General features: G+C 30.9%; 1 protein-coding gene across 4 annotated transcripts in view; it reads right to left on the bottom strand.

Moving 5' to 3' along the window:
• Positions 1-3,216: 3,216 nt before the first annotated feature.
• LOC127734965 (trichohyalin-like) overlaps positions 3,217-13,110 on the bottom strand; it is a 45,240-nt gene continuing 35,346 nt past the window's right edge. For 3 of the 4 annotated variants that reach the window (XM_052245016.1, XM_052245014.1, XM_052245015.1), the window contains exons 24-25: positions 12,439-12,543; positions 3,217-6,726 (exon numbers count right to left, since the gene is read on the bottom strand). In XM_052245016.1, the coding sequence (XP_052100976.1) occupies positions 6,545-6,726; positions 12,439-12,543 (287 nt within the window). In that variant the 3' untranslated portion in view covers positions 3,217-6,544. Of the gene's footprint in view, positions 6,727-11,641; positions 11,675-12,438; positions 12,544-13,110 lie in introns of all 4 variants that reach the window. The other variant, XM_052245017.1, reaches the window with a different exon arrangement.

A 13,110-nucleotide genomic window follows, 5' to 3' on the forward strand; every position in this document is an offset into this window, starting at 1 on the left:
TCTAGAAGATTAGCTTCTGTCTAAGTTTCATAACAATCCATGAAGGTTTACAAATTTATCATGTCAAAAAAATTTAATCCCCGACTGTCTGTAAAAAACTAAGTCCATCTATCAGAAAAAAGAGATAATGTCTGAAGCAAACTTTTGAAAAAAAATACATTAACTCTTAATCATAAAAAGTTTCTGCCAAAGTTTCATAAAATTCTATGAAGCTTTGACAAAGAAATTGATGTGTAACAAACTTTAGACTGTATCTACTTTTAACTGTAAAAAAAAGTAAGTCCATTTATCAGTAAAATACAGAAAAATGAAAATAAATATTTTTAAAATTTTGCTCTGGATACTGTATTTAGGTCATTAACAAGTTTTTGTCCAAAGTTCATAAAATTCCATGAAGGTTTGACATAGTAAGTTATTGATGACTGAAAAACTTTAACCTCAGACTAAATCTGAAAGTTAACTGTAATCAGTGACCGCTGTGGATAGTAAACAAGGAATTGATAGTTTATAGCAAATACATGTTATTTCTAGTATATTTATGTTAATATAACACAGAAAAACGCAAAAATAATTAAAAGAAAAAGAAAACAAAAAAATATATTTAACTGATTTTAGAAAAAATTTTCCTGTCCCCCAAGTACTTATGATGCAACCACCACATCGTTGGCGGCTTTATCAACCGGTACTTACACAAAACGCTTTGCAAGTACTTGAGTTATGTTTTTAATCCCAGAAATAGGCGTATTACTTACTCTTTCATTTATTTCTAAATAATTTCGAAATGTGATACGCAAATATCAACTATATTCAGACATTTATTTAAATAGGAATCGAGAAACTTTTTGTCAGATTTCTCCCACACTCTTTCAAATTTATTTTCGATGGTGGATAATATTTTGGTCCTTTTTTCAGAAAGTTTATAGCCTCTTGGTCTTGAACAATGCTGAGGTCCACTTGTAATTACATAGCCATAGGGATCATATCTAAACTTCAATGTTTTAACAGTCGCATGTTGAAGGAGCATTTATTTTCTATACTGACATCTGATGTAACTAACATATAATTTTAAAAATTAAATTTCTACTAGGTTTTTTATACGAATAAGAAATTATAGGTGGCTCTATGTTATCAAAAAATGGAGGTATAAAGGTCTGAACTGTAGAGTCATTAAAAATACTAGACACATTAATTAAATCAATAACTCTATAAATGTATTTTATTTTTCGAAAATACCTTTTATGATCTTCAGGTTTATGAATTCGAGGGAACAGTCTATGGTGACAAAAAGCTGTAATGATACATGTACACTCATATTTTGATCTGAAAAATCTGTTTCTCGTGTCTCGTTTTTTATTTAGATAAGACCGTTGGTTTTCCTGTTCAAATTGTTTTACACTAGTCTTTTTGGGGCCCTTTATAGCTTGCTGTTCAGTGTGAGCCAAGGCTCCGTGTTGAAGGCCGTACTTTGACCTATAATTGTTTACTTTTTACACATTGTGACTTGGATGGATAGTTGTCTCATTGGCACTCATACCACATCTTCTTATTTATATTCATGAGGAAATTTGGTATCGACAATTCACCTAGATTCCAAACATAGCCTCCTCTTTAGAAAAAGGAATTCACAAATAAAAAAGGCCTTTAGTATTTATTGCCAAAGAAGTTAAGTTCAAAACATCCAAGTCTCCAATACACTATGAAGAAACACAGGAAGCTAGATTTAGCAACATAAAACCCCAACAAAAATCTAGGTGAGCAAGTGCCATCTGTTCATAAGTATTAATAAATTGATAAGTCAATTATGATGTCATAAACGAACCAAGGAGTAGATAAAATTGTCGTAACGACACATGGAACATATTTATTGTCATCTAGAAATTATTTAATCTGAGCTTTGTTACAATAACCTCCATTAACATGGCACATTTTCTCCCGAACAGCAAGACAAAAATAAACTAGAAACTATTACTGTAATACTTATCTGGATTGGTTTATTTATGCCATTTCTCTGTGATTTTTGTTATTACATTCATTGAGAAATTATAAGAAGATTGAGTACTCACAAAACTAGTTTATTACTAGGACACATGTCAATATCTCTACCCCAAGTTAAAAACCTCATCAGGGTTTGTTTTTGATAATATCTTTATGTTTTTATCCCTTTTGGAATTTGATGCTATATAGTAGATGGTAGTTACTGAATTCATGGATGGGATTGATACTTGTCTATCACTGAAAACCATTTGTTGACCTCATGGTTTGTTTTATTTTTGTTTTACATTATCATTGGGTTGCTGTCTCACTAATGTAAACCAATAATATCCATTGACTCAAATATATTGTAACGAATACATAATTATGACAGATTGGTTGAGACACAGAAGCAAACATTTGGACAACCAATAATGTTGACAACATTGATGGTTTGACTGTGGTTCTTATATGGCAGTTGGTTACCATTTCTGACCAGTTGAACAGTTTGATTTAACAAGACAAACTGCAATTGGATCAGAATTTTAAATGGCCTGCAATAAATGCAGATAAGCACTAGCGATCAAGTCACAGTAAATTACAGTCACAAACTGCCCTAAAGGACTTTCATATTTGAACAGGTTATACTTTGAGCTATTGCTCACTAATAATACACCTTTATAAATATTTAGTAAATAGAAAACTGATGGATGTGAAAGCGTATCATTAACACAAAGCTCCAAATGTTAGAAAGTCTTGATTTGTAGTTTCTGAGAAAAATGTGATGAAAATTTCATACATGGCCATTATGTGTAAGAATATATAAGTATTCAGTAAACAGGAAGTTTATGAGCAATTAATCTGAAAATGTATTAAACAGTAAAGCGTGCTGACATGAAGCTTGAAACTAAATTTCAGGAAACTGGTTCTTAGTTACTGCTAAAATGCAATAAAAGTTTTATGGGAAGGACTTGACAAAAAAATGGATAGACAGAAGGATTGACAGCCAGAAGGAAAGAAGGAGTGACTAAAACATGGATGGACAAGTTGACAGCCAGAAGGAAAGAAGGACTGACAAAAACATGGTTGGACAGAAGGATTGACAGAAAGGACAGACAGACCGACATAAACCAGAATTTATCCCTCCTTTGAATCAGGGATATAAAAATCTATTTACTTGCCAATTTGTTTGTTGCATTTATATACAGTAGCTGTGAGAAAACATATAGACAAAATAACTACCGGTAGCTAGTGTATAGACTTTATTTATTAATACAATGATAAGTAACAGTAGTAAACAAAATAAATAAAAGAATAGTCCTGTACATATCACAGACAATAGAAACAATTGGATGGACATAAGATGTAATAGCAAATGACAAGGTATGATAAGAAATGTCCCTGGTATCCTAAAATATTAAAACTCTTTTGTTCTGAGGTAATATGGTGTATTGAAAAGTAAATGTTTAAAACTGTGAATGTTCATTATTATCCTGATCTCTTGTACCTTACATTTACTGTAACCTTAAAAAACTGGCATTTTCCAGAAAATGAAGAAAATCTTTTTATTTTATACAATTATCGGGAATTTCAATTACTGTCCAAAACAAAGACATTAGATAATGTAAGAAGTTTATGTGAATTCAAGAGTGGTATGTTTTAAAAAAAATAACTGGTTTTGTTTGTCAAATGATATAAATAATACAACAAAAAAGTTCAAATGCTGATATCAAAATCATGTCTTTTTACCACATTTTGAGCATTTTACTAACAAATGAAACTGTACCTAGTCCTAAACCCAATTTTCCACTATGTTCAGCATTTTGCCCATTGTGTACAAATTTGCCAACTTCTGTAATTTTTTTATAAAGAGGGTGCCATCCTTAGAATACCTTGTCTTTGAAATGTAAATGAAGAATTTCTGCAACACTGTTGTACTTTGTAGTATATATAGACTAGTTTCAACTTTGAACAGAAACAGAAACAGAATTTGTCTATTTTCTTTCAGTGTTATAATTTATAACAAATTCAATGTTGATAATTTTGTAATTTTTACAAAAACTAATTTTCCAATTTCCCTTAAGGGAAACCTGATGTTGGGACAGAGTTTGATATTTTTATGTCTATCCATCATTGGCTTGCCAAATGTTTCCCTCATTTTGGTTTTATTCACTTTAACATAATTGAACACATATATATATATATATATATATACAGAATCTACTACAATAAATGATAATAATTTGATTGATTGTTGGTTTCTTAATGCCATCATAGTACATAATGGATATAGCTTGATGATATTTTGATCAGTAGTGTTAAAAAATATATATATGAATGTAATTCCTTCACATGCATTTCTTGTATTTTCATTTTTTCGTTTTCTCTCAAGCTTGCTATTTCTTTACTTCAAATCACTAGAGATAAACCTGTTTTATTTATCTATAGGCTTATTTATGCTAGTATAAAAACGATGCAAAGTAAAAAAATATTCCTGGGCAATAAGAAGATTTTTTTTCTTAGAAAAAAAAACAAGAAGTATTGCAATGGTTGACCTTGCCAATTACCAGCAAATTATATTTGGTCTGAAAAAAACCTAATGCCATGCAACTTATATAAAACAGCAGAATACAATATACTTATCAATATTTACAAACAGAGGTTGGTTGTAGTTTGTCAACAATAAAAAGTAACATATATAACAAGATGTCAATAAATATTAATCTCATTTGACTTTTTGTATAACTGAATTTCACAGAAATTAAAAATAATCACTAGAGCTAATGAGATATTGAGTCACAATGTTTCTTCTCCACCTTAAATATGAATTTATAGGTCTTTGAACAAGCATTTATGATTTATAAACTGATAATAAAAAAGAACATATAGCATTCTGTTTGTTTTGTAAAAACCATAAAAAAGGGACTAATTTAAGATTAATCATTTCATTTTTCTGTTTTATCCTATAAATGTAAACATATGTAAAGAAGGAATTAACTTGCTAATGAAATAAAATTGGCATCTTAAAAATGTCCATGGTCAAGAGCATGTTGTTTTAATTAAATTATTCAATAATGTATGCCAAAGAATACTTTGCTCCTATCTAGTGAGTGTCAAAATTGCTGAAGGGGAGATAACTGAAAAGTAAAATAAATTTGAGTACAACTCTTTATAAAAACCAGTCAATACTAGTAAAAGATGTGACAGTAATACAGATAAAATACGTATTTTTTTCTATTTTCATAATATCCATACTCTATGAATTAAAAAATCATTAAAGTATAATTGTAAAGCTAACTAGGACATTAAAAACCAAAGTTTACTATTTACTAGCTTATCTCCCTTTTCTGAAACAAGTCTATATAAAAATAATAAGATGTGGTACAATTACTAATGAGACAACTATAAATAACAAGCCAAATGATGTGGGTGTAAACAATTATAGGTTACTGTACTGCCTTCAACAATGAGCAAAAGCTGTACCAGATAATAAGTTAAAAAAGGCCCCAACATGACACAATGTGTAACAATTCAAACAGAAAAACCAACAGCCTGATTTATCTTGTATGTTCTTGGTAGTACTTGTCTAGATTAGTTCACATTTATCTATTACAGTGTGATGTTGTCTAGCAAATTAGGCAGAATTGTATTAAAAAAACTGAAAAGTAAATTCATATTCTTCTTAAAATGAGTATTATGTCTCTATGCCTATACTAATGTCATTCTACTACTACATTTCAATGTAACATAATTAAGTACAATGTATAACTTAAGTAAAGATTATGCATTCACATTCTTACAAGTTTTAGTTTAAAGTCCAGTTACACATACACCATCTAAAGACTGAGAATTTCTTTTTCTACAGAACTGTCCTAATCATTAATAGATCACTGATACAGATTAACATTAAAAATATTCTCTAGCCAATAAAATGATGACAATTATGAAATGATCAGAGTAAAAAAAAACAAAATAATAATCTATCAAAAATGTTCTTTTTTTCATTACCTACATGTAAACATGACAATGGCAAACACTTAGTCATGCAAAGAATATTTTCATAGGAAATAAATATTCATATTTTTGATATAAAAGGAATATAAACATATTTAGGTGAGACATTCTTCTTAAATAGTCAGGTCAACAGCTTATGCATGAAGATTTGATCAACACCAGATGAGGACGAGGGACTTGTAATGTGTCTCTCTATAGTTTATAATAAAAAACAGCAATTTCATAATTTCTAAATACAGGTATGTGTAAAAGAACCTAATTTTGGCATTACATTTTTAATTTGAATATGAGACTTTTTGGTAAATATGAATAAAATAAGATATTGGGTAAATGTCAAATATAAAAGAATATGCAGCATAAAAGATAATTCATGCTTAATGTCAGATTTATACAGTTGTGTTTCTTAAATAGTAAAAAAATATGAATCTCCAATAATGAGCTTTTCATGAAATCTTTCTACTTTTATCACTTGACTGGTCATCTTATAATGAAAGAATATTTTATTATACTTGTAAATATGGAATGATACTACAAATTAAAAAGTTATGAGGAATGTTTATCAAAGTAATTCATCACTATCATAATAGTCTTGATGCATCCAACTTTCCTTAGGTTCACTAGGATATACAGATGTCTGGGACTTTTTCCCTTTTTTCTTTCCTTTTTGTTTTGTAACTGAACCTGACATTGGTCTAATGGTGTCTCCTTGATAACCAGAACTAGGTCTTCCTCTTATGAAGTCTAAAAAGTAACATGATAAATATTAAAATCTTTCCAATACCAATTCATATGGAATAATAAAACAAGAGGCTCTCAAGAGCCTGAATCGCTCACCTGTATTTCAGAGAAGATTTTTAAATGTTAGCGCAAACTTGATGAACAAATTGTGTAAAATTGTCTTTAAAGGGCAATAACTCCTTAAGGGGTCAATTGACAATTTTGATCATATTAACTTTTTTGTAGATCTTACTTTGCTGAACATTATTGCTGCTTACAGTTTATATATATCTATAATAATATTCAAAATAATAACAAAAAACTGCAAAATTTTGTTAAAACTACCAATTCGGTGGCAGCAACCCAACAATGGGTTGTTAGATTCGTCTGATAATTTCAGGGCTGATAGATCTTGACCAATTCAACAATTTTACCCCATGTCACATTTGCTCTAAAAGATTTAGTTTTTAAGATATAAGCCAAAAACTGCATTTGACCCTAATGTTCTATTTTGAGCCATGGCGGCCATGTTTGTCGATGGATACAAACTTCATATACAATTTATAAACAAGATACCCTAAGGAACATTTAGTTAAAGTTTGAAGGTAATTGGCCCAGTAGTTTCAGAGGAGAAGATTTTTAAATGTTAGTAAACTTGATGAACAAATTGTGTAAAATTGTCTTTGAAGGGCAATTACTCCTTAAGGGGTCAATTGACAATTATGGTCATATTAACATTTTTGTAGATCTTACTTTGCTGAACATTATTGCTGCTTACAGTTTATATATATCTATAATAATATTCAAAATAATAACAAAAAACTGCAAAATTTTGTTAAAACTACCAATTCGGTGGCAGCAACCCAACAACGGGTTGTTCGATTCGTCTGAAAATTTCAGAGCTGATAGATCTTGACCAATTAAACAATTTTACCCCATGTCAGATTTGCTCTAAAAGCTTTAGTTTTTGAGATATAAGCCAAAAACTGCATTTGACCCCTATGTTCTATTTTTAGCCATGGCGGCCATGTTTGTCGATGGATCAAAACTTCGGATACAGTTTATAAACTAGATACCCTAAGGAACATTTAGTTAAAGTTTGAATGTATTTGGTCCATTAGTTTCAGAGGAGAAGATTTTTGAAATAGTTTATGACGACAGACGACGACGACGACAGACGACGGACACCAAGTTATGGCATAAGCTCACATGGGGCCCTTTGGGCCCCGGTGAGCTAAAAATAGGTGCTGAAAATAGTGGGAATGCATTAGATCCTTTAGTTTGAACAATATTTATTTTTTTCCAAAAAATGACAAATATACAACAGATACAAGAAAAACTTCTATAAATTTGTCTCTTTAAAGAAAATTTCTACAAACATTAAAGGTTTACTTTTAAAAGTATTTAATAAATGCCACTCAGTTCTCACATTTGTGGAACGTGGATGGATATAATGTTAAACTATCAAACAATTTTCTCTGACCATTATTTGATCCAGATTCACAAAATACACTGATACATCATTAAAAACAAACTAACCAACCAACATCTTCCCTTAGTCAGTAATTTACAGAAATGTATCTGCACCAAATTAAAAAGTATCTTTCAAAATATCCTGCTTCTTGAAAGGAAATATATTAATAACTATTAATTTTTTTTCAATATATTAAACTAAAAAACAATGAGCTGTAAAATTGCAGATATTAGAAAGTGAATACTTTTTTGAAGGTGGCATATGAAATATTTTAAGCAAATGAACTTTTTCTGCTTATCACTAGTTTTCATATAATAAAAATTGAGAAACTACCATCAATAAGATTTTTTTTTTTTATTTCAAAGTAAAACTGCATTCACTAAATTAAGCTAGAAAGTTACCATTCAAATCTGAGTGGAAATAGAGATTAGGTTTATTCTGATGCATGTAGGGGATTATTTTCTTATTTTTATATTTTAAATCCTTGTGTTTGTTATGGTGTAAATAAAGTAAAATATCTTTCAAACTGTTTTTTTTTATACAAATTATTGAACTGAATGGCTGTATTTGGAAACAGCAATATTGCTAACATTTTTAAGACACAATATATTTTCAAGCAATGACTTTATTCTTTACAAGGATCTGCTCTACTACTTTTTATTAAACTTTAACAAGCTATAAAAAATTAAAAAAAACATTTTTTTTTGTCCTGATTCATTAATTACTACATATTAGCTATGTTATATTCTCCCCATTCAAAACATATAAATATATTGAAACGCTGTCTCCCTGGTGCTAGAGTCGGCCACCAGAGAACACAGGGTCACAAAGAAAAAGAGAGTAAAATAATCTATAAAGTGTAAGGTTCGACATCCACTGTTTACCGTCGGACCAAAACACGTTACAGAAAGGGAAATCGTATACTTGTAGTTATATATATATTTTCAGTTGTTAAATAAAATATCTGAATAAAATAAAGTTTCATATTTTATTAATATAAAAAATAATCCACAACGGAGAGAATGGGTCTTGCAAGCTCTGTCACTGGTCTGTTCGGGTCCCCGGTAATGGTTGGTCTTACAGTATACAAACAAACTTTTGATAATAACCGGCTAATAATATATAATTCAACAGTTAAGTAACCCGGAGGTCACTTATTTAGAATCTTTCAATAATCCCAATTTAAGGATAATATTACTACCATTCCACATTATACAACATCAACTCAGCATAATAAAACCAACAACATATTAATTACTTTAGAACCGTCAATATAACAACCTTAGCACTGTCACCGACACATATACACTTAATTTGCACGTCAAAAACTATATTAGCACCGGTACCATCAAAATAATTTATCGCCGTCAAAAACAACTTATACACAACCAGTAACAACATTAGCACCGTCACCGACAAACTTAATTTGCACCGTCTATATAACTTCATTATAATTAGCACCGTCACCCGCAACTGTATTTAGCACCGTCACCAGCAACCGTATTTAGCACCGTCACCGACAACCGTATTTAGCACCGTCATCGGCAACTTTATTTATTACTATCACTACCACATTAGCACCCTCACCGGCAATATTATTTAGTCTCGTCATTCATAAAACAATTCCTATCGCTAACAAACTTAATCACTGTCAATGGCAATATTAATTAACACCACCACCCACAACCTTAGCACCGTAACCCACAACTTTAGCACCGTCACCGGCAACCTGATTTAGCACCGTCACCCACAACCTTAGCACCGTCACCGACAACCTTTAATAAAAACAAAGTAAACTTTCAACGCTTGGTTGTGATTATCAGACACATTTTAGCTTCTATTCAAATTTGATACTTTCCAACTTTGCCAACCCAACAATCCCTCGGTTCTGTTGTTGCTTTTGCTTTTATACTTCCAACTGAACAATGGCAGAGCTTGTTACATATTGTTTACCAATCTGCAACCATGGATCACACAAGGGAAATTCCCGTAATGCTGATATCATTTGTAAACATGGATTGATCTTCATCAATAAAGATGGGTTTTGATTTTAAATACATTAGTAGATCATTAGAAGAGTTTTATTTGAGTTTATATTCTAATAAGGTAACTACCGCGAAAATATGAAATCAGTACGTGAAATAAAACTTCTTAACAAACTAACATACACAAAACTGTCGTATCATTGAAACAAATGCCAAAATAACAAATTATAAGTCTGACATTACTTGCAACATTAGACATCTCCCTAACATCTATCATTTATCCTCAATAATTTCAAGAAACTATACAGACATAGGTTTACTATAAAAAGGGGGAAAAGCCGGCATTACATTATATAGTTATTACCACTGAACTACAATATGAACACATGACTCAAGTTTTGCTAAATTGAATAAAGTTGGCATTTGATGGATGGATGGATGGATGGATGGATGGATGGATGACTGTTTAATGTCCAGTGTCCAATTAAATACATATTCAGGATGAGATCATGTTGATGTGAGATAAATATGAACCCTGCTTTGTTCTAGACCAACAAGATGAGCCAGATATTTGAAGTGCTAGTACACAGGAAGAATTGTCAACCTACCCAGACAACCCTACCAAGAAACAGTATTCTGACTCCTGGCCGACTATTTTTGCTTTCACTCCTAAAATGCTGCATGCTTAGTGTAGAAGCAGCAAATACCAATTTTCAAGTCTTTGATTTGACCTGGCCAGGGATCTAGCCCATGACCTCCTGCACTTAAGAAGAGCAGGCTACCACAAGACCACCAAGGCGTTTGTTTAGCATTTGAGTACAAGAGTACAATTCTATATTGTCATTGATAAAAAAAAAAGCTACACAAAGCTTGATATGAATGGTCTGATTACTTTCAAAGTTTACACAATCAAGATTAGAATTTCTACGCTTCATATAAAATGTGCTTCTGTCAACCCTTTCACACCCCAATAAAATTACAAAGAGAAATATTGTATTCTTTTATCAAATAATATGCACACCATACAAAATGCACTTGATTCCATTTCTATGCTTATGACCACGACCATATTCTTTGCATTTTGTCAATTCCTTTGGAAATGCACACAAATTTATTAACCACATTCTGCACTCATTAAGAGAGACTTTGGGCAATAAAAAAAACCCACATTTTAGCAGCATTATATAAACTGGACTTATTTTCTACTTGTTACTTTTCTAAATTTACCAGATTTTTTTCCAATATGAATATGAGGGAAAAAAGAAATGAGATGGATACCCACAAACCAGCAACCAAACAATGATATATGACCTTGAAGGTTTTCTATAATGAGATGAACATAAACCAGAAAGGAATTGGTTTAAAACTATAAAACTAATTGGAATGATTAAGTGTTTATTAGAAACATGATACAGAAACCAAATCAAGAATATAAATGACACTCCGTGCAGTTTTATATTCACCAAAAACATAAACTTACAGAAATAAATATATTACATAGATGGCACAGGAACTGTAAAAAAGGGGACATAATTCATATTTAAATTCATTCTTGAACCAGAGGTTTCATATGTATTAACTCATCTCACAATAAATATGTGTAAAAAGATCTTTTTTTCTACTGTGTGTTTCTAGTTCAATGGAAATTCTAGTTAGAAAAACTGTAACTAATGAAACTGTACTGTATTTAGTAAGTGAATTATTACCCTTTTTAATTATCTGAATTCTTTGCATTACCATTTTCATACAATTTTTAGTCCTGAACATTTTTGCTTTTGCTTTTGAAAAAATCAATGCTTACTACAAACAACACCAGTACACCAGATGTTTCAAAATTTAGAAGGTGTGTTCATTTTTTACAAGTAAGACATCACTCTTATACAATTTGGTAGCAAATTATTACTGCTATAAGTTGAGCAAGAACTGCTATTCCTTCCAGGGCACTTAAGTCTAACCCAGGTTTTTGGTGAGGTTAGTGTTGCTCAATCTTTAGTTTTCCATTTAGTGTTTCATGGACTGTTGCCATTTGTCTTTTTTCTGTTGCCATGGTCTTTCTTCGATTATGATTTTTTATTGCCCCCTTGGTATGAACAAAGAACGAGGAATCTTATAAAAGGGTCTCCCCACTTATTCTTTACCTAAATATAGTATAAAAAGAAACTAAAATTGCTGTTGGAAGACATGTTGATTTGCAAGATCAAAAGTATTAAAGATTGTCACTCTTTTTTTGAATAATTAACCAATCAACCAATTAATAATAATATAAGTTAACTATACCTATTTCACCATCTTCATCTAAAGTTAAGTCTGTTTTGGCCCGTTGCAATCCCTGACGTAATTCTTTGCCTAGTTTCTTTGCAGCCTTCTCATTGCCACCAGTATCTATAAATACAAAAAGCCAAATTTAGATTGATAACTTATTTTAAACAGAATAGCACATCCTAATTTTTATGGTGATGTTGTTGTGGCATTTTATAGCCACCTTTACAGTATGGTTTTTTTCTCATTAGTGAAGGCCTTACGGTTGCCTTGAATTACTTACATTTACTTCATTTGAACTTTGGTGGTTAGTTGTGTCAATCATATCACATTCTTATTTTTATAAAAGGGTTGTGCACTCATAAACATGTTTTACCTCCCCACATTCTGTATGTGTGCCTGCCCCAAGTCAGACCTATAATTGAGTGGTTGTTGTTGGTTCATGTCAGTCATATTTGTTTTTCATTAATTGTTTTGTTATAAATAAGGTCATTAGTTTTCTCGTTTGCATCATTTCACATTTTGTCATGCTGAGCCTTTTATAGCTGACAATAGGGTATGGGTTTTGCTCATTATTGATGGCTGTAGGGCGACCTATAGTTTGTTACATCCATGTCATTTAGACTCTGGTGGATAGTTGTCCTATTTGCAATCATACCCCACCTCCTTATTTTTATATTCACTAGAATA

Source organism: Mytilus californianus, unplaced genomic scaffold, assembly GCF_021869535.1.
Source record: "Mytilus californianus isolate M0D057914Y unplaced genomic scaffold, xbMytCali1.0.p SCAF_3, whole genome shotgun sequence".
NCBI lineage: Eukaryota > Metazoa > Mollusca > Bivalvia > Mytilida > Mytilidae > Mytilus > Mytilus californianus.